The following is a 23,615-nucleotide window of genomic DNA, read 5'->3' as shown; positions in this document are numbered from 1 at the left end:
CCAATTGCCAGAAATCACGAGTGTGTGCATGCCACATTACTATGAAGGACATTTTGAAATGTTCTCTGCCCATTGTTTCGTGAAAGTGGCAAATGTGTTGCATACATGTCGTCATGTGTGCCACAGCCATCAATCAGTTGATATCCCATGTTGATATCCCAGTCAAGCGACAAAACTGGTGGCCCTTAAATCAAAGCCTCACGTTAGATCTGACCCATCACCACTTGATTGTGGTCCAGTCTGTTAAAGGCCAATTACGGGATTAGTGTTCTTTTGATCTATCGGTTTGGAGGATAGAGCTGAAAGAGCAGCGTCACTGGTCGAGCCATGGATCTGTCCATGGTGCTGAATTCCAGTCTGCATTCTCTCACTGGGCGCTGCTGTCCATGAAGCGTCACATGAACGCAATCGCTCTTGACTTGGTAGAGCCTCTCAGAAGAGGAGCCAACCAGCAACTGTGTGTGCAAACCCAGTGGTTAGAGCTCTGGTGCTGGCCCCACACGGATGGCTCAATTAGGATTCTTTACTTGATAATTTGAGCTTTGACCATCTTTACATTTGAAAGTGGGAAAATGTGTTATGTTTGTCGGAACTATTATTTAAAAGTCATTTAAAATGTGCAAAAAATTGAAATTTGTTCTAAAAACACAATAAATGTTTTGCTTAATATAAACATCTGTATGTCTGTAACATTAGTGTTCTTCTCATCTTCTGCATTGAACTATTTACCTGCAGCGTATCTCTAATATACTATTTTTTACTATCATTATGTCAAGGTCCACACTCCCAACTTTTCGGGGACAATGGTCATCATGAAAAAGCCCTTTTGTGTTTTGACTTATCCAGATCTATCCTGGAGCAGTGGAGCTCATGCAGGTCATAGAGGAATTCATCCACATCGTTGGACTGGGCATGAAGGATTTCCACAATGCCTATTTGATGACTGGGAACTTGGGTAAGAATCGGCCTTCTTTCCCTCCATGCTCACAGCCGCTGGGTTCGTTTTAGCATCTATTTCTGCTTGACATGGACGCATAATCCCAGTGCTCTGCTGACGCCTTGTGTCAATTACCCCACCGTCATTAATTTAGGATAAATGGTGCATGGTAAGGGTGGGGGAGTCAAATGACTGCTAATCAATAATGTTAATTAAAACTAAGCTTGTGGTCTTAATGTGCTAAATTCCTATGAAAACACTCATTCCCATATCAAGAGTGTGCAGTGCAGGAAGAAGAGCTCTTCTTTAGCTGCCAAGCACATATATTACAAATAGCACTCTATACTAGTTTATAAAAGATAAACACAATTGTGAAGTAATTTGTTATTGTGGAAAGCAAATGGGATTTGAATAGAAATGCAATAACAAGTGCAGCATATTATTGAAGAAGACTTTTTTAAATATTGTATTTAAAACCCACATACTTTGCAGTCACCATAGACATCAACGATCAAATGAAATATATGTATTTTTGAAGGTGAAGTAATACTGCGTGATGTTGCTCTCTACTGCAGTCCTTTGAGAAAGACTTGATTAGCAGAACACTAACAGAACGTCGTGCAGCAAACCAAAAGAGTGTTTGCCAGTTTGAGATGAGCAGTCATGCATAAACATTGTGGGAGTTTCTGCTAAAGGGCTATAACATTGGAACTGGAATTACAACGTATTCTTTGCAGCTGTAATAAATACAAAACAAAACATTCTGCACCAGTGATTGGTGTCTGGATTCTTAACTCCCCCTTTTTTTGATAAAAAAAGAGAGTTGGTTGTCTTTAAGCAGTATTTCTCTTTCCTTATGTTCTCATGGGTTCTTTTTGCGTATTCCCCTTGGATGATCTGAGGTCTCTGTGGCATTTCATTTCATATTCAGCCATAAATGGTGTCTTGCTGGAATGGAATAATAGAACTGCAGTCTTGATTTATTCATGCTGCAAGTGAATGTCAGCATGTACAGCTGTGCTGGTAGACAGGCAGTTCCTCTGGAGGAGAGAGGTTTATTCCTGGTGTTCTTTACAAGAGCCAACATTTGACCCATTTCTAGCAAACACTTACAATTAGTGACTCTTTATGGTATATGATTTCCATAATGATGAATAAGAATAGCATAACAAACATGGCACAATGAATGCACCCAGCTAAATGCCATTATGAAGTACCATGAGACGCAAATTAAGTAAATAAGGCGCGCATGCCTTTCAGAATGCCAAGCATTAATGACTTCTTCCACAGACGTGAGAATATGTCTGTGCTCTTCCCCTGTTTTATTCTTCTTCCAATTAGGCTTAATAGCAGTACCCCCCTCTTTCTGCTTGAAAAAGCATTAACACACGACCCCTGCTTTAAGCAAAAATATGCAATCTATTCTGTGAAGTGTTTTATCCAGTTGTATACTTGAACGGCAGTGTGTATTTCATGGCTAAACTTGAATGTTAAATACTTGACTCTAATTATATTAGTCAGCCGTAAGGCTGTCAAGCTTCTCCTCAAATCTGTAGGACTGTGGATTAAACCGTGTCAGGCGTGATACAACATCAAAATGTGGTTGGTAAACATGGAGCGATGATGCAACTCAGGATTGTGTTTCAGATTTAAAGAAAGCACTGACGGCATAATCAGGTCCCATCCTTGGAAGACTACTCTAGACTTATTTCACAACTTTATACTGCTGACTTTTTTCCAAGCGTATTATAATCTTTGACTTTTTATATTATTTTGAGTTTGATTAGTTTCTATTAAGATCACACAATATGTCAATTAATTCCCAGAGTCTACAATGATCACAATGTTTTTATGCTGTCATCAAAGTCATGACACATGGTTGGGTGCCACTGCGTTTAAAGGGGCCTCGTTTTAAAAATGTACTTGATGAAATGTATGTTTATTTTCAAACGTGTACAGGAATAACAGAAAACATTGGCTGCATGTAAGATGGTAAATCTTTTCATACAAAAGGCTGAAATTGTATTAGTGGCATTAAAACAGTGTGTGTTTTTCAATTTTCAGTTATTGAAGCCAAAACAGGGAGAACTTGCCACAGATCAATGTGATCTCCTTAATGAGGAAACTACAATAACATCAATGGTCTTTTTTTAAACATAAGACTAACTAGTGTTGGCATGACCTGCCAATACTGGATCATATTAAACACACTGATATAACTCATTTTTATAGGATAATTCAAGTTGAATATTTCAGACCTTCCTAAACAGAAGTAGAAACAAGTAGCAACATTGTCTATGTCAGTTGACTTCCACTCTCATGTAGCTCATATCGAATGTGCATTAAACGTATTGAGAACCTTTTTGAGAGGAATTAGATTCCAAATTAGTTTTTTATTGCATTTTACAGTTCTCCAGGTGTGATTTAAGTCTTCCTAATTACATCATGAACCTTTTTAATGAGTTGCAGCTGTGTTGGATCCTCAGTTTCACTAATAAAACAGCCCCCCCCCCCCTTTCCTTCACACAAATGTAGCTGAAATACACAAAATGTTCTCAGCCCTTGGACTTTAAAACGTTTGAGGTCTTTTTAGTTGCCATCCTACATGGTGCTTTGCTTCTTGTATATATTCACATCATGAAAAGGCTCGATCATTATAATTTTGTTCTTTCAGGACTTAGAGAAAAGGACATGATAAATATGATGGCTGAACATTTTCAAAATGCCGTAATTTTAAGCCATTAATGGTTTAATCTGCGTATGTACAATTTGTAATGTTTGTATGCATACAATACTTGGAGGGGGAAGTTTATTTATTGAAGGCTAATTCAGAAAACACATTATCGTTGTGCTTAAAAAAATGCTAAAGTGCAGCATGACTATCATTTCGGTGATGCCGAACTGAGGCGCCCTGAGAGTTCTGACGCAGGTTTTCTAGAACATCTTAGCACAGAGGCAGAGGGGCCATTTGGCTTTCAAGCAATTATTTGAAGATGGAGCAGTAATGAGCTGCCTCTGGCTAGAATCAGACAGTACTGTGTCCCTGCTGGTGGGAAAATATGAAGGTCTTCATGTGAAAATAGGGCCTTTGTAGAATTCAGTAATATCTTACCGTGTATTTGGAAAACGAGTCAATAAACCAAACTCTATTTTGATAATACACGATTGAGACATGGAACACAGAGTTTTCAGGATATTTATTTCACCCATAGACAAAGCAGAGGCTCTGATTGCCAGCCACTCAGTAATGCCAGCTCACACTTCAGGTCCTCAGAGGCCACGTGGTCTTTTTCATTAAAGGGATGGAAAGTTTTTAAAATCCATCGATGGAAGCCAAGTGGAGATCATCTGGCTGAGTAAGATATTGCAGCATCATTTTTTGTTTTTATATTTATGGCAGCCTCTTGACACCTAGATAAATACTGACTGTCACCTGAGCATCGTTCTCTGTCCTCCTACTTTTAGTCAAATAACCTTGATTGTGAACGTCTCTCCGCTCCAGCAGCTCTTTCTCTCTCCTTACAATCAAACAATTGGAGGACAATGTGACTCATGGGACATATTAGAAAATCAGACACCATTTTACAGGTGAAATGCATCATGCACTTTTAAATTGTTTGTTCTGGCTGTCTATTGTGAGGCTTTACTTCATGGTCAAACCAATATTCTGACATTGATAATGAGTAATTGTGATTACACACATATGCGACAGCTGGAAATGCTCATTTGTTTTCTGTGTACAATGTTTGTGTTGGATGAACGCATTCAGAAAACATTCAGACGCAATGAGCAATGATATAATTACCGCTCATGAGAATGAGCTCAACAGAATACTCTGTGCACTGAAACGGTGTTCAGAACCATCACAATCCTAAATGATCACTTCATGTGTGGAGCCTTGCCCCATCAGTGCAAAGCTCCATTTACCTGCAGAATTATCCAGGACTCTAAAAGACAGTCGTACTAGCGCCCTGTTGTGTTTCACAGTGTGCCTCCATTACTAAAACTATACAAACACACACACACACATTTACCACTGCTGCTCCGAACATCTGGCGTTGTGAACGGGCCTCTTTGCAAATGGCGGGTCTTGTGGTGCTCTGTGATTTTGTGCCCGCTGCTGGATCATCCGAATCACACAGACACACCTTCTGTCAAAGATTTGACTCAAAATTGGAGTTTTGCCAGGATTCAGATTGTATCATTGGCAGAGCACAAGAAACTATAGAGCCGTTGCATCAGGATTAGCCTCAGATTCCCCTCACCTGACTGGGACTGGATGTGAGACCAGGTAGAGAACAGTGCAGCGTTATCCTCCCTGTGTAATGCTGAGGCCCTTTCACTTGATCTTGGGTATTTTCCTTGTCACTGCCTTAGAACATGGACTGGCCTTTTATGGCACCTGAGCAGTGAGGTGAAAAGGGGAAGAGCGATTAAGGGGATTAACTGTCTACCAGTTGCCGGGGGCCAAATGAAGCTTTATGTTAAAGTGTGCATGAATGCATTAAAGCACAATTGGGGCTATCTTTGACTAATAAATTACCTGTATGTTCACATGCACAATTCAGTTTCACAAATTAAAAGTGTTTCTGTGTTTCTCACATCATCAAGATGAAAATATAACAGTAACGAGAAGTCATTGTCCAGTGGTGTTAGCCAGAGTGTTTCAAGATATGCCTCTCAATTTAGGGGCGTTAGACTTCAATGCTTTTTTAATAAGGTACTATTGGTGTTTATGTCTGTGTGTGTGTGTGTTTGTGTGTATTTTTAATTTTTAGTAAACAGTGCATACAACAAAACAAGTGTTCAATTGCTGCACAGCAGAGATTTCACGCCTCACCACATGCAATGAGTTTGATCTATATTGATGTAGATAGAAAACTCATTTTTATGGCACATATTAAAACGGGTTTCTTGCACATTTCCAGTGGCTTTTCTTGCTGAGAGTGAGATAGTAACGGTTCCACTCTCGTAGCTGCAATATAAATATGAAGCTGCAGCCGACTCAACTTAACACTGGAGCAAGGGGAAAACAAAATGGCTTGATTCTGTTGAAAGTCACTGCTGCGAGCCAAGAAATAGAAATATTTCCAGTCTTTGCATTAAACTAATCTAAACTAACTGGTGGCTGGCTTGAGCTTTCATACTGAAAAGAAAGCGATCTCCATCTTCTCATCTAATTCTCAGCAAAGCAAATAAGCGTATTTCCCAAATGTAATGATGGTAATAGACAGTGTTTAAGCAGCAAACATAGATACTTGTGAACACATTAACTCTGCTTTCTCCCCGGAGTCCTTTTGACTTCACGTCTCATGGGGTCATCGGACCCTATGAGACGGCATAGATCCTATATGCCTGATGGATCATCGAGGTCTGGGTCGTGGAATTCCTGCTCCCGACTACGCCACTGTCCTGTTGAGACTCCGTCCACTGTTGAGACTCCGCCCACTCCTCCTCCCCACCGCCATTTGCCTGATGGATCGTGGAGGTCTCCATCGTGGAATATGCCTACTATGAACTATTCATACACTCTGTCATATTCATTGAATGTATTTTAACTCTAAATCTGTCCTTCTGTACACATTACATCTATTGCATCTGTCCATCCTAGGAGAGGGATCCTCCTCTGTTGCTCTCCTGAAGGTTTCTTCCCTTTTTTTCCCCCTGAAGGGTTATTTGGGAGTTTTTCCTGGTCCGGTGTGAGGTTTTGGGGCAGGGATGTCTATGTGTACAGATTGTAAAGCACTCCGAGACAAATTTGTAATTTGTGAAATTGGGCTATACAAATAAACTGAATTGAATTGAATTGAATTGATACAGAAGAAAATGTGTGACCTGAGTTCTGATTCTACATCTATAAAGTAATTAATATTTTGAAGTATATTGAACCTCAGTAAGTATCGATGGTGTTTCTGTTTGAATCCTGCAGTGGCCAGCATCCAGAGACTCCCAGCCGTGTCTGTGATGACTGACATCAACTTCCCCATGAAGGGTCGTAAAGGCATGGTTGACTGGGCCAGGAACTCCGAAGATAAATTGGTCATCCCAAAGGGCCTCTTTGTTTCTCAGTCAGCAGGTATGCAAACTGTATAAATATCAGCCATTGCACAATCCTCATATACTGTACACACGTGTTTTGTTTTTTAATATATCTGAAAAGTTTAATTCTATAGAAACATTTACACAATCTGCAATAGAAATAAATAGGATAAATGCATAGTGAATAGATAATGATGGATTCAGTGGTTACTGCTGAGGAGCGTGACATCAATATCTTGACATCTAAGCATAAACTGAATGACTTTCTTGCATTGCTCTGTCTGTAAACTTACAACAAGACTTGCACACAGACACACATTTTGCAAAATGTATTTTCTTGTTTCATGCTACACCACCCCTTGTTTTGGGAAAGCGAAATAATGCTACAAGTCTTTGAACACAGCCACTTTGCTTGCCTGTGCCTGATCAGTCACTGAGTTTTCCATCGACTCAGCACTTTTAGCTTCCTTTCAATTACCGCTTGTCGCTACTGTATATCTCCATCCAGAGCCAGACAATTTAGTTAATTGGTGTAATCAGTCTTATCTGGAATATATATCGAAGATAACAAAACAAGGGATTGATTAGGGATCTGTGCCTCGTGCCTAATCCCAGCCGCTCTCAGTTGGACAGTGTAAGAAGCTAATTCTATTCTCTTACTGGAGTCAAGAAGTCTGTTGATACAAGCTGCAGACAGTGAAAAGTGTTTGGAAAAGAGGATACTGGTATTCAGAACTAGCAGTTAAAACCTCCAATTGTATTATGGAAATTCACCATGTTATTGTAAGGCAAAACATATAGTATTTTATATATATACGGTATACACCTTTTGAATATTTCCTTTTGTATCTATGTGTCAACAAGTTATACTTGTATAATGTGTGACACATTAAAGAAGAAGTCTATTAGTATTTAACTTGGCATTAATGTTAATTAATTGTTCAATTTCCCTTTTAGAAATGGAGGGATCGCCTGTCTTTATTTTGGGAACAGTACTCTACAAGACTCTTGGACTCATGCTACCTTCACCAAAGTAAGGGCAGAATATCTCCTTGTTTGTATAATGATAATTATAATACTGTTTCATCCTTTTGAAATGTCGGAGGTCTCCATTTGTATTCAAAGTAAAAAAAGCCTTAAAACAGGCTTTAAAGACATACACAGTTTAATCTGGAGAACGAGACAACCAAATACTTCTCCTGCGCTGCTTTTGTTGTGCATGTTACTTTAAGTTAAAGTTAAAGTGAATGACCTTGAAGGATACTCCTCATTTATAATTATAAAAAATGAAGTCCTTAGTGCTAACAGAGATCAGATTCTGGTATATATAAAACTTAAATAAATATGTGTGTTTGTGCTTCGACTTAATGTAAAATATTCACTGTAGCATGGAAAATGTGGTTAATTAAGAATGACATTAGTGCCTGGAAGAGCAGCAGGATGTCCTGAACAAACACCTGGTGTCACACCCCGATCAACAAGTCCCTGGCACCAATGTCCCAAGGACAGAACGGTCATTCCAGGACCGGCCATGCCAGCTGTCACAGGTGGAGCAGCAGCCCTCTGTGCACATGTGGAGAGGAGCTCGTAATGGGACTCTGAAGCTCTCCCTCTCCAGACTAACAGGAGGATAAGCACATCATGTAGCAACTGCAGAGTAAAGGAGTTCCTATTTGCCAAATGTTTTCTTGTGAGGTTTCAAAGAAGAAAATAACTTTTTCACCTCCAAGGAGGAGAAGTCTCAAAGTTCTCTCGAAGTTGAGAATTGAAGCACTTATTCATTTATGCTATGATTTCCATTTTAAAAGTATCCCAGAAAACTGACTTGCATTGTATAACAAAGTGGGAGAAATATATTTTCTGCTGAAGGACAGCGGGCTGCTGCAGTCTCACCTCGACTTTCCTTTGTGAAGTTGACAGTTTTCATCCTAGTGAGAAGTGCTCATGGATTTCAGGTCCTAACAAGAAGAATATTCTGACATCTCTACAAAAGCTGGAGATTTTGAAACAGGACTATGATGACAGATTTTTTTTAAAGTATAGGTTACAAAGAAACATCTCATTGAGTTGAGGCTTTGCTTTGATTTGTTCTCTCTGGTGGATGTTTTCAACACTGGCAAACATCCTGTTCTGCTGCTTTGAAGCGTATTGGGCAGCTTTTAAAATCTGTGAGAGAAAATACCTTGTACCAATACTCAAGTAGTTAACTCTAACTCTAAACACTCTATATTTTTGGATTATTAGATTGGATTAGAGAGGAACTTTAAATGAAAAGTCATAAAATCCTCTCAAATCGGCTTTGCCTCAGTGTTTTCTGTCGATCCCACATTAAGCTCACTGACGCTGCACTTAAAATGTTAATGCTTCTTCGCAGAGCACACCAATAGACCTGAGGTATTTATAGTTAAATCAGGGTTAAGACTTTCAACATTTGAAATGTTGTTAATCCTTCATACCTCTGTATAAGACATGTATAGGGTGCTAACACAGTGAAGCGTATATATTAGTCAAGATTAGCCTCTGCTCTGCCATAGTGTGTGAGATTCAGCATCTGACTCTCAATTACAATTCAACCGTGTGTGAGAGGAACAATAGGAAGTTACATCTATCTTTGTTTGATTCAGGAACCACACAGTGGTGAACTCCAAGGTCATCGCCGTGACTGTGAGACCGGAGCCCAAAACAACGGAGTCACACCTGGAGATCGAACTGGCTCACCTGGCAAATGTAAGCAGTCATTCTGTCATTTTCAGATTAACGAATACATACTGTATGTTGTATGAGCCTTTGAATTGTTGGGATCCGGCAGGAACGTGCTTGTTTATCAGCAAGTATGAAAACTAAATGGTTGACATTAGTATAAGTATTATTATCGATAGGATCATTAACACATATGAACAATATCGGAGCACCACCCTGAGATCAGGGACCAATAACCTAACAATAATTTTAATCAAAGTACTTGTCCACATTCAGTCATCGGAAAAGGTTTTAATTTGAGGGCATACTATGATATCCAGCTATTATCACCATTCACATGCACAAAGTAATCACAGAAAGCGACAGCAAAAGAAACATGTTGTTTGTAATCTCGATCCGGACACGTGAAAAAGGAGGAAGGGAGCAAAGCATATGTAATTATTACAAAAAAGGCAGCGAGGCCACGGTTATTTAATGGGGTAATGAGACAAACAATAGAGGCTGCGTTTCCACACCCCGTGCGTCTGAGATGAGCATTTGTGAGTTTTTCTTGCTCCGATGTGAGGTCCTGGGACGCGGATATCGTACGTGTACAGATTGTAAAGGCTTCTGAGGCAAATTACTAATTTTTGATATTGGGCTATACAAAATAAACTGAATTGAATGAAATAATAGCACAGCCTATATGTGTGTGTATGAGTGTGTGTACGTGTGCGCGGGTTACCTCGAGGAAAACATTCAAAGTAACATAAAGCAACTGTTACTTTTTCAGACAGAACCCTGACTGGTGAACTCAGAGTCGTGGCACTGGCCTTTTAAATAATAAAGTTACAGTTTCAAACCCTCCTCACGGTGACTGATCTAACCACTATTACAACAGCATGGAATAACTCAACAACAACATAACAGTAATTTCAGACAGCACTTACAGAACTCGGTGGTCCACAAAATTACACATTAACACATTAATGGTTCGGTTATCCTTCAAACAGAACAAAAGGTTACAGCCGCCTCGATGTTGTTGTTGTGGTCCTTCGAATTTCTCTCTCAATTTGGGGTCCGGAGCATCGCTCGTTTGGTGGACTGCCGATAAATCCATCGTCCGGCAGCGGGAATTCTTTGAAAGTTAAGGAAATGTTCTTCCTTACAACTGGCAAATGTCAACATGAATGGGAAGAGAGAGGAGCATAGAAGTTATCCTCCTTTTCTTTTCAAGAATATGACTCTTCCTTCTGCAGGTTGAAGTTGACGAGCAACTTATCCTTTGGATCCAAAACCAGCGAATGTAGAGAAATTTCTTAAAGCGTACTTGTTGCTTTTGTTTCAAGTCTCAGTGGCGTCAGGGCCGTAGCATAGGGAGCTCCCTATGGCCTCTATGGCCTTCGATTTAACCCAAATCAGGCTGTTGAACTGCCATGGATGCCCAACATCTCTCTGTTCCAACCACATGGTGAAGGCCCAACATAATGTTGCTTTTTGTGATATTTTTGGTCAAAAGCAACAAAGGTTCCTTCTTGTTCACACTCTAGAAAGCTTTTTTTTGGTCCATTGACTGAATGTTCTACAATGACCACCACACATTGAACCTCACATCAGCCGACACACAATGCTGGTTAATTGGCCTGATAATTAATTTGCAAGCGTCTAGTGTCATGAGAGCGGATGGCAGTCAGATAATTACATGCACAATCCCTTTTATAATCCAGGCCTTTTTATTCATCAGCCAGCAAGTGTGTGTGTGTGTGTCTCTGATGTTGCTCTCTGTCCTCTAATTTATGTAATCCATGAAACACAAAGACCTACACTGAAGGACGAACATGCAGTCTGCTTATGACGATGATGATGGTGATGATGTTAATGATGATCAATTATCACCATAGTTTGGCTGATAAATGTGTTGTCCTTTCTTGCCTTGCAGGGAACAATGAACCCTTATTGTGCACTGTGGGACAGCACCATCATGTAAGTGGGCATGCTCTTTCAATTTTCTGACTTGTTTTATGTTTTTATGTCGTTGTCGAAATAATGGGAATACCTGTTGAGATAATATAGCCCATTACACATTTGCATCTTTGAAACTGTTGTGAAGTATACTGTATGACGTTTAGACTCTTAACACATGTTGATTTAAGCCTATAGTAATTCTGACATCTGACATCTGAAAAATCATAATTACAAAGGCAACTTACAGAGAAACAAACACATCTCTCTGTCCAGAAATGACCTTAATGTTTTCTTCCTGGAGAGCTGGAGCTTCAGCCACAAATACTGCAAAATGATAGAACAAAAACTCTCAGAAAACATTAAGGACATATTCAAAACATAGCTGCATGAGCCAAAAGAAACACGACAACAGCACAAACTAAAACCAGAAGAATAATCATGGAGACCTGACACAATCACAACAAGACCTATGTTATCCGTCGACACTCTTTACATTTACACTTCCTATTAATCATTTTCTGAAAATGTAGCTGAGTCTGAGTGTATGTTGTTTTGCCAGAATTTTGTGTTTTGATGCTGTTTGAGAGGATTTAATATTACATTGTTTGCAGTGGAACGATGTTTATACCTGCGCTGTTAACATTTGACGGCAATGTTCTTTTCACAGTCTAACTTGATTAAACCAAAGTTGTTGAAGCATTTCCACTTGCAGAAAGTCAACCTGTCTTGGGAGGCCTGCTTTCGCTGAGCGACTGCTGTTTACTAATTACATTAAAAAAAGGAACAGAAGCTAATAGCTTTTTAATTATTAACATGTGTCTTCAAGTGGAACTGTGGGGCTGGTTTTTTCATCATAAAAAAGACACCTGCCACCAGCAACGGCATGTGTTGCCAAATGAACCAGGAATTACATCTTGAGACCATTGGTATATGTAAGGTTTTTCTAAAACAGAAATAATAAAACGTGCCTCATTACTGTATAACATGTGACACCACAGCCTTGTCTATACAAATAATGTAATTGGCCAGTTACTGAAAATAGTGTTGACCACCTCAGGCAACAGCTTATAAGAGGTTGCTATTGTTACCCTAAAATAGCATGTGCTCTGTGCATAGTCCGTCCACTATCATGGCATTTTTGAACAGTAAAAATGCAACTGGGATACCGCCGCTCTATTCACTCTGTGTCTGTTACAAACCAAGTGTTTAATTTCTGCATTTTTTCCCTCAGTCATTTTAATCGGAGCACCGCTGAATGACTCCATGGTATGATCATCAAGTCCATTTCAATCAGTTTGCTTGGCCTTTAACACAATAGCAGCCACTCTCAGCACTCATTGAAGGGGGTAATCCACCATCTGTCAGCCGTGGTGGTCCAAAGCAGAAGAGAGCGCTCGCTGTAACCGATTGCAGACCAAAAAGCTTGTTCACAAGTGGAGAACTTTGTCCTCTGACTCGCTGAGGTCCAGATCCACAACATATGAATACTTTGCTGAACATAACTACAGAAAAGTTTCCACAACTGAGTCACTGCTGCTTTACTTTCATCACGGCAGTGCAAGCCTGACCCCTCAGGATTCCTTTGTGACAACACAAGGAACAACTCTTGAGATGTGTCTGCTTATGTAAGACACCGTGGAGAACATTGTGACAAGAGAAGATGCTCATCGCTGCAAAGCTGTAGCTTGATATTGTGATATAATCCATACATTCTACATTTATTGTGGGGCTTTCTGTGCTTTGCCCATGCATAGAGAACTGAATGGGAGCATTTTTAATAAAGTGCTGTTAAATCTTAATAACATGCACAACTACTGTAGATATATGTATTGTTCTTCTTTTAGTAAAAGAGAGAAATAAGAAAGATAGTGTTCTTATTTATGTTGGACATTTTCTACCTAATTAAGGCACTTGTTTAATGAGAATAATTCTGATTTATTAAAATCCATTAATTTTAGGGGAACAAGCTAGCAAAAGAATTCAGAAAAAGAAATATTGGGCCAAACTTGTATGGTTAAAAATGCACTTTAACATAATTACAATATATATTATAAGTATCTTTTGAAGTGGAGTGATCATTTGCAGTGGTGGAAAGTGGCTGAACACATTTACTCAAGTACTGTACTTAAGTACAATTTTGAGGTAGTCAATTTAATTCCAGCTCCAACATTAAAACGCTACTTGTACGTTATACATCAGTCATATTAATCCAATAATATCTTTAAATGCAGGACTTGTCCTAGTAATGGTGTTTTTGTGGTGTTAGTCATTTTACATAAGTAAACTGATAATTCGCAATATTAAGAGGATGATAATGAGACTATGAATAAAATCATCAGGCAGATATATTTTTTGCATTATTTTAAATGTGTTGACAAGATAATTAGTTTCCAAGCAATCATAATTGACCGCTTTGCTAGTAAAATAAGTTAAATTGCACATGTCACATGTGACAATAGTCTGGAACACATTTAATAACAAGTACTGCCTGAGATTGTCATGTTTTGACTGGTTTTGTAAGCCAGACAATTAAAGGTCAATCCACTGCACCTGGCAGCGAAAGTACAAAAGATAAAAAGCAGCAAAGGAAAAAACAAATATATGAATATGTTTGCTAATATGCAGCTCTCCATGTACACAAATAAAACATTAGGGCATCCAGAGACACAATATCAGTTGGTTTGTTTGTTTATTTTGTATGTTTGTCTGTTTGTTTATCTCATTTACACTTCACGTCTGCAGCTCCATAGCACAGTGTGTAAACAGATGCCAGGTCAGATACACACACTTCTTTTACTTTTTGAAATGTCAATATCTTCAGCTATCAAACAAGACTGAAATTGTCAATATCTCACCACGGTGCCAAGGGAAACATGTGAAATACAACACTAGTTTCAAATCAGTCCACTTCCCTGAAATGTTGAGGGAGATTTATTATCTCACACGAATGTGCACTTTCTTGGAGATTTAGTATCATTGGGACTCCAGCATGACTTTAAATCAGATTACTTTCCAGCCTGGCTTAGAAATCATCTTTCTTGAAATGATTTTAGAAGATTAATTCATTTAGTAGATTAATTAATTTAGAAGATAAATACAATTTAGAAGATGAAATAATCTGATTGTGTGCATTGCAATCTCTTGCATAATCATAGCAATCTTAGTTGCTCCAAACTGCACCAAAAGAACAATTATAGAATGACATTACAAGCTAGTTTGGGCCTTTTGGCATTTGCCTGTATTAGAGTGCATGGAAAGCTATTTGAGTGTCTTTCTGATCACAGATGTTTTGTCAGATTACTCACTAAAGTCACATCCAAGCCAAACCTGAAACTAAAGAGGATAACCTTCTTCATTCAAGGCTTTTAGATCATGAAATAACTTGCCACATCAGAATGAACAGCACATTGACCGCTCTTTAAAACATCTTTAATACACACAGCCTTTTTTACTGAACGACGGATTTCTCAAACCTGTTTTTTACTTTTTATGATTTTATGTTGTTTCATCTTGTTCGCGTCCATTCTAAAAGTGATAACTGATATTCTTACTATAATGCTATTTTACACTACCGTTCAAAAGTTTGGGATCACTTAGAAATGACTTTATTTTTCAAAGAAAAGCACAGTTTTTTCAATAAAGATAACATTAAATTAATCAGAAATACACTCTCTACATTGTTAATGTGGTAAATGACTATTCACGGTGGAAGTGTCTGGTTTCTAATGAAATATCTCCAGAGGTGTATAGAGGCCCTTTTACAGCAACGATCACTCCAGTGTTCTAATGGTACATTGTGTTTGCTAATCGCCTTAGAAGACTAATGTCTGATTAGAAATCCCGTGCAATTATGTTAGCACAGCTGAAAACAGTTATGCTGGTGATATAAGCGATACAACTGGCCTTCCTTTGAGCTTGAAGTTTGTAGAACAAAATTAATATTTCAAATATTAATCATTATTTCTAACCTTGTCAATGTCTTAACTATATTTTATATTCATTTGATAAATAAAAGTGTGATTTTTCATGGAAGACACGAAATTGTCTGGGTGATCCCAAACTTTTGAACGGTAGTGTATGTTTTTAATGTTGTTTCCTTTCATGGTGCAGCATAACCAAACAAAGTGTTATCTTTATGGACAGACATATATGATACATTTGACAAAGCTGCAGTGGGATAAATGTGCTGAAATATTAAGTGTCTACTCAATATTAAGTGTCTACTTAAAGTCTACTCAAGTACATTTAGATTATTTAGTCTGCAGAATATACAAATAGTAACAGCCTCAAGGATTACATTTAATGTAAAACTAATATAGACACTGTATAATAGTGTACTGGTATTTTAATGTTACACATTAAAAATCACCTTTGAACCTGCGATGGCCAAATATAGTTACCTAAAATGATGAGTAATAATAACATATCATTGTTCAGCTTTTGTTCATGAATAACCTCAATAGTCATATCTCAAATGATACTTATAAAGTTCATACCATGAATATACCAAGAAAACTCTGCTACCTGTGGAGCAAAAACCTATTAATCATTTATGCATTAAGGTGTGAATAGCAGCTGTTGCAGCTTCATGTTCCGGTAACATCTGGATCTCCTGGAACTGAGCCAAACAGGCCACACCTAACACTGCCAACTGAGGGGAAGTTTAAGGACCAAGAGATACCTTTATTGCAAGACTTGGTTCTCCATCAGCAGAGTTCTGATACATTATCATGATGTAGATACTAGAAGATACATCATCATTGGCCCAGTTTGACACACGGCCAGCTTTGCTGTGCTTATGCTTAGTAACAGACAAACAACATCAGGTTTGTTCAGCTTCTCCTCGGCCAAAATATGAATCTACAATCAACAAGTTTGGTCTACTTAAGTTTTAAGAAATTCAACAAGTTGTGTGAACATTAAATTCACCTGCAGCTGGTGATATATATGTAAAGCTCAAGTCACGTCTCCGGCTTTATCTTTCACTTAAAGTTGTAGTCAAGCTTTCTACTTCTTTTCAAAGCGCTCTCTCTCGGTGTCTTACATTGATGTCGAGCTTCTTTGACATTTCCATATCAGAGAAATCAGCAGTTGTCAAAGTTGTTCACAACATAGATCATCAAAAAGCACCAATGACTCACACTTGATCAGATTAGAAAGACTTGTGTTTATGTCGGTTTTGATTGGAAACTGTTGATGGGGAGACAATAAGTGTGAAAGCTTTGCATTCTTTGTTTCTGGTGGTTTTTGTTGAGGATTAAATTAAACCACTTCTGTTTTTGCTCAGCACATCTGGTCTTCTACTCTGCAATGATCTCTGTACACTTGGAACATTAGGAGGCTGAAGAAGTAACAACGTGGGCGATGTTTACAGTAATTCGAAGCTTGAATCCGAAAAGGACTCCTTGGTCTGATGAGGACACAGACCATGCATTAGCATTAGCAGGAGGTTTTAATGTCTTTGTGTGGGTGTAATTATTTTATTTGTATGTTGCTTTGCTTATAAACCGAGTGGGGTTTCTACATACATGGGAGAGCAGGATTCACATATGGTCAGTTGCCACTTTTTTTACTTAGCATGACAGTTATATTGTCGCTATGTCACGAGACAATTACAGGATCACAAATCACATGAGGATCCATCTCGTCAGGTAATGTGTTTGTGTTTGGTAAGCCGGGCACCGACCAATCACAGCCTCTGAGGCGCTACTGGCAGCTACAGGTGAGGTTTAGTTGTGTGTTTGACATCATGGAGAGGCGACTGTTGGAATAGATGAGGAAAAAGCGACAGTTTTGTAAACAGGTGATATTTTTTCTTTATTGAAAGAAGAGCAAGCAGCTCCACTGTAGACTTTTCTCAGTGAAATCACCTGTAGGTTTTAAAGGTTCCCGGCCCTCTTCCAAACAGTTTCCACTAACGGCTTCATTGATTGATATGTGGAACAACCAATCTGGCAAGTCCTGTTAGAGACCTTGACATTTAATTGAGGAACACACAGTTTGATTAATATTAGATGAAATATATTAGCATTACTCTGACACAAAGGAAAGTTGTAGAAACCAAACAAATTTGAACAGACCTAGTAATGGGTGAATTGAAGAGGGATAATTGCCATAACAAGATATTTTAGTTGGTGCAAAACACCTTCACTTAGTATGCGCACCTGTGGAGACATTTATTTCCTCACTAACTGCAGGTTATTTTGCTTGGCTAAGATTGTTCCTGTTCCATGAAAAATATGCACTTATTTTTCTTTCGTCTTCATTCAGTTAACACACTCAGTGGGGAGCACAGGCTCACATGAATTGCCCTGTCATCAAGAGATCCAAGATGGATGGAATAATTTCCCAGCATTGCCCCCACTCTCTTCTGCTTGTCATTGTGTGTCAGTCTTTCAAGACTTTAAATAAATTGCCTAAAGTGCATTGCTTAAGGCAGTCTTTAAGCCCTCAGCCAAGCATCTGGCTAATCTGATGTTTGCTTGCGATTCATTTAACGAGCTTTTTGAAGATCATCCTGCATTCCTGAAGAAATCCTATACGGCAAACAAAGAGGTGTCAATTAAAAGATTGAATGACATGTATATAACCCACACAGGTTAAAAAAAACAGCCTAGTCTAATCACTTAGTCTATACGGCTGCTCTAGCTTGTTTAGCTGGACAGTCATGAGCGTACAGAGCTTCACTGTTTGACTCTTAAGAACACTGCTTGGAAATATGGATAAAATATGGGTTTAGTAATCAGATCTCTTTTTCTGGAGAAACACGATCAGTCAAAGTTCAGCAAGAAAGACAAACTTAATTGGAGTTTTGTAGCCATCTATCTCTCTGTCTCAGTAAGACATGAGGGTTTAAATAATGAATGTGTTTAAAACTCTGTCCTCTCTCTAAGTCACTATACTGTCACTTCTCTTGCATCTTGACACTTTAAATTGGAGCTTTGATTTAAATATGTCACACATTTCAGTCATGGAAGTTACAAACTTGTCAATACATCACTGCATGGACAGAAAGTGGTCAACCAAGAGTGTGTGACGAATGTCATGGCATCAGTCTCTCACTGTGGTTAACATCAGCACTGACACTTCCTCTCGGAGACAGTTTATATTCTGAGGCCACCAAGCACCCGATAAGGTCAGGCAACACATCAAAGGCGGCGCAGTCACGGACGCTCTTCTGTCAGCTTCTCACATTGGCACAAAGGAGGAGCAAACATCGAGCTAGTCAAAAGTTAGGAACAAATCACATCGAGGATTGAATCATCCCCGGGGGAGTGGCTGATTCATCCCCCTCAAAGTTCTTGAGAAGTAGAGGTATCACACGTGCTAGTGCTACCAATCTCAAATCACAACAAACTTTGCACCGGAGAGTGTGTTTGCTCCTGAATGTGTGTGTGTGTCATGTTTTGAGAGGCCAACAGCAGCAAAACCCAAAGGGTAATCTGGAGTGGGCAGCTGTGTGATGTGAAGGCTGCGATGCGTGTTGGTCACCCAGCACTTCCTCACAGCTCGTCTCTCTGTCCAGAAATGACCTTAAACAAGCCAGCACTACTATTACAGAATGTGTTTACTGTTTGTTTGTTTTCTTAACTGTGTATGACTTTGCACAACGCAAACTCTGCAGCAAAGACAGCTTTGACAAACTTAGCGCACTGCAACTTCTCATGGACTCACTATAGTCAGACACCTCTACTGATGAAAAGCTGCAAAAAGAAAAGCTTTCTGAATGTGCACCATGTTCTGCTTTAGGCAAGGTGTCGTTACAAAGTAAAGTCCAACAATTCGTTAGGTCAGCAACATGTGATTGGTCAGTGATTGGAGGTCTGCAATGTAAAGCTTCATGTTAACTGTCTTTCGCCCGTTCACTAGGCATGGCTTTATTCTGGTAATAAATGGGGGCCGTTATTGCATCCACAGGTGCCTACTTTTTAGCCAATGGCTTTTTGTTTTCTCTCTATAGACACATTTGGTATCAATAAGTCTTCAGTGACCATGTCATCCAAGTCATTAGAACATGTTCTTAGTCATTACATTACATTACATGTCATTTGTTGCAATGTTGCAATGTCACTGTTGCATTGATATTAAATGGCGCTGCTCGGTAGAGTTACTCACAAGGACTTGTTCAAGAGTCTGACGAACTATAGTGGATATAAGATGACCAGCTTTCTGTGTGCAGTCGAACATGCATCAGTTATACCAATCAGTCACAACCCAGTTAAGAAGCGATGAGGACGGTGAAGTGAAGAGGTTTTTTTATTTTTTTATTGTTGCATTACTATGTGAAGACTGCTCAGAATACTGGTTGTAAATTTGCAAAGCGCTCCACAGTCCCTTCCAGGAATAATAAATATTGCAGCCATGTTGATCAAATGACAAAGCAGGATTTCCTGACGCAGCAGAAGCCACTTGGTACACAAACCAACAGCTAGTATGCGCTCAAATGTTTTAAATCAGTGGTATGAATCGTTATATCTCAGGGGAATTGTCTAGCTGTGTCGTGGTGTGAGCAGGATGCTGTTAGAGTGAGATGGACAACAGGTGTTTGATTGTGTGATACGAATCATATATCAGATTATTATGCGGCGGCAAATATAATAATAATTTAAAAAAAGATCCTAGCACAGTCGGGCTACACATTTTGTAAATTAAATTTTCACATTTGATTAACGAGGGGATCGTTTTCTCTGCAGATGAGAACATGAGTGGGGGCGAATGACAAATGTAAGAGAGGCGCTGCTTTCATTTCCCCTCGCAGCAGCGCGCGGTGGAGACTGCATGGCTGCAACCATTCGCGCCGCTTCCGCGGGGTGGTATGCGATCTGCAGGGGTTTGGGGGGGGGGGGGGGGGGTGATTCCAAATCGCTTCACACTGAGGAGCGACAACTTTAGAGTCAAATGATGTTCAGGAATAATTCAAAAGCATCAGTTATGCCCGTCATGTCACCAGACCTGCAGCCGAATAAACAGATCCTACGACTGCGTGTACGCTTCTTTTTTCATTGCATCAACCTCCCCCTCTCACACCCGCAGAGAGGAAAAGAGTATCAATCTGACGCTGTCCACCGTTTCCAGGGTGAAAATCCCTCCAAGGAAGCATTCAAAAGCTGCTAATTAAAACAGCTGAGGGGGGTGAAATCAACCGAACGGGGGAAAGACGGGATAACAGGGGCATTGAGGGGGGGGGGGGGGAATGAAGGCGTTTGGAAAAACCTCTAGAGGAAGAGAGAATCACGCAGACAGGCACACAGGTAAATATGAACGCTCGTATCGCGCAGCAATTTGGGGAAATAGCGATGTTTCCACAACACTTCTGGATATCTATCTGCGTGTCGCGAATCAATCAGCACCGGTCTGCTTGGACAGCTCCGCGCGTCCTCCCCCTCCTCCGTGTCTCTGCCTCTCGATCTGCTCCAGCTGAAATGCTGCTCGTAGCCACACGAGAGCCGTGTCGATGTGTGTCTGGTCGCGCTTATGTTATTCTATGTAACGGTCCATACGGCTCGAGAGCTCTCGATTCGAATCAATCATTAAATCCGAAAGCCGAAGCGATGTCGATAGGTCCTGTGAAGTCGTGCCGCCGCTGGATGTAAACCTCTAATTGCCTCTGCATTCTTCTCGCAGGAACGATTCTTGGGGAGCTTGGTCCAAAAAAGGATGTACAACGGTGCTAACAGATGCATCTCATACGAAATGCTTATGTGATCGTGTATCTACCTTCGCCATTTTGGCTCAGCAACCAAGAGAAATAGTAAGTGGACTATTGATTTCTTATTCACTGTGGGTTGTACAGCCAAATGTAAAGGAGAAACACTGCCTGTGTGCGTGCCTGTGTGTGCTTGTGTGTGTGTATGTGTGTGTGTGTCTGTGTGTGTGTGGGGGGGGGGGATTCTGGTGCAAATGGAAATTGAATCTTAGGTGTGCTAATCCCGTTAAATAGTCAGCAGTGAAGGGAGATTGTGGGCGGTTATTTGTAGTTTGCACATACATTTGGGGAACTCACCGTGTGTGTGTGTGTGTGTGTGTGTGTGTGTGTGTGTGTGTGTGTGTCTGTACTCGGGAGGGTGTGTGCATGCTGGGTTGTCAAACAAACATTTGCTCAAGGGGAAATATACCAGTTATCAGCTTTGACATGCTTCTGTTGTTAGTCTCTGACAGATTCTGTAGATGAGGTGTTTTAACCATGTTGAGCTCATGTGCTGACATGAGACGTTACATATGGAAAACATTGTGTCATTAGCACACAGAAGGAATTGAGATATCACAAATACACCTATTACCTTCCTCTCTGTCAGGCCTAAGGCAGCCAAAGCATAATTGTAAACCTCGCAGTGTGCCTACCGCTAGCTCCAAATTGAAGCCCTGTGATTGGCCGGCTCACATGATGTCAAATGCGACTGAAAGAAAACCAAATTAAACAAACATGTTGATGCATTTGAGCCTCTATAGCTCCCATTGTCTCTGCTTCAGCCTCCATTGTTTTGTAATCGAAAGTTCAGATCAGATAAATGGAAAGACTTGCATGTTAATGGTCTTCAAGCCCACGCATGCACTTCAAACCTCACAGGAACCCGCTGTAGACATTTATTTAGATTGGTGGTTGGTGTTTTGATTGGTTCCCTCTCTGGGCAACAATAAAGATTTACTGTCCTGCATGAACCACATCCAACCTCCCACTGACTGGTTCGTCCTGCTCTGTCTCCTCCACAGAACATGGAGTACTCAGGGGTCCCATCTGTGACATTGATAGTTGGCTGTGGTCTGTCTTGCCTCTCCTTGATCACGTTGTCAGTGATCTATGGTGTGCTGTGGAGGTAACTGCAACACTCAAGCAGGATACATACATGATGATGAATCATTTAACTTTCAGCATTTTCACAACATTCTATTTGTTAAATCATCTGATAACGATTGTTGTTTTGATCGTTCTTTTTTTCTTCTTCAGATTTATTCGCTCTGAGCGGTCTATCATCCTGCTCAACTTCTGCTTCTCTATCATCTGCTCCAACATATTGATCCTTGTTGGACAAACGCAGACGCACAATGTGGTAAGTGCCATTCAAGGATTTGTTCAGCACAATTTGTAAAGGATGGAGGTCCACTTGTTTTTTTACATATCTACGAATTTAAGTCGGATAATGGTGCAGTGAAAATATCCATGTGACACGTCACTGTGGCCTTGTCCAGGTTGAAAAGAGCTCTTCCATTCTGAATTGGCCAATGTGAGCATTGAGATCTGTATGCTGTCTCATACAGTTTATTCAGCAGAATATAATGAGAGTCCATGTCATGATTGTTTGATATAAACAACAGTAGAAACTCCATCCTCTTGACACGTGCTCTGTCAAGTTGAGATGTTTAAATGAACTTTACTCTGATTTTGAAAAGGCTGACATTTGATATAAAGTCTCACTGGCCATTTACAAGAGGTGTAATCTACAAAATAATGCTGTGAACCAGATGTTGACTATGTCATTGAGAGTACGAAAACAAGACTATAACACATACATTATAGCCTCTTTTAAGCAAATGAGTCATCTTTGTGTGTGTCTCGCACAGACAAGCTTCTCATATGTCATCCAAATGGGAAATTAAGTGTTCCTAATTCTTCTGTAAGACGTCGATCCACTTTGTGTTGGCTGAGCACAACTGCCGTTTCCGCTGGTAAACTTTATTGCAATTAAACGTACAATGCTATAAAGAAAACAAAAATAATAATCGGATTAATTTGAGATTAAATACTAATGCCAGTTTTATTGAGACACTGAAATCAGTTACATGTCCCCCAGTTAAAGAGAGTCAGCAGTGTGGGAGCAGCAAGGCAGACGTGATGCACACCAGGAGACATGGCGCACCAGTCAATCAAAGACTGATGAATTATTGCGATGCCGCCCCTGTCGTGGAGACGCTAAGCCACCGTGTTAGAGTTGGGCTGCAGGATGAAAGCAGCTCTTGTTCTTAGAAAAGTAAGAACACAGTTTTTTGTTCAGATGTC

The 23,615-nt window shown here is 39.8% G+C and overlaps 1 protein-coding gene across 4 annotated transcripts in view; it reads left to right on the top strand.

Annotated features, from left to right (window-relative positions):
- adgrb3 (adhesion G protein-coupled receptor B3) overlaps nt 1-23,615 on the top strand; it is a 113,831-nt gene that overhangs the window by 71,497 nt on the left and 18,719 nt on the right. For all 4 annotated transcript variants that reach the window (XM_056436102.1, XM_056436103.1, XM_056436100.1 and 1 more), the window contains 8 exons: nt 847-955; nt 6,867-7,013; nt 7,934-8,009; nt 9,601-9,703; nt 11,595-11,638; nt 21,245-21,371; nt 22,331-22,434; nt 22,566-22,668. In XM_056436102.1, coding sequence (XP_056292077.1) covers nt 847-955; nt 6,867-7,013; nt 7,934-8,009; nt 9,601-9,703; nt 11,595-11,638; nt 21,245-21,371; nt 22,331-22,434; nt 22,566-22,668 — 813 coding nt within the window. The remainder of the gene's footprint in view (nt 1-846; nt 956-6,866; nt 7,014-7,933; nt 8,010-9,600; nt 9,704-11,594; nt 11,639-21,244; nt 21,372-22,330; nt 22,435-22,565; nt 22,669-23,615) is intronic.

This window comes from Pseudoliparis swirei, chromosome 17 (genome assembly GCF_029220125.1).
Source record: "Pseudoliparis swirei isolate HS2019 ecotype Mariana Trench chromosome 17, NWPU_hadal_v1, whole genome shotgun sequence".
NCBI lineage: Eukaryota > Metazoa > Chordata > Actinopteri > Perciformes > Liparidae > Pseudoliparis > Pseudoliparis swirei.
The sequence above is the reverse complement of the archived record's forward strand: the minus strand, read 5'-3'. Positions and strand labels throughout refer to the sequence as shown.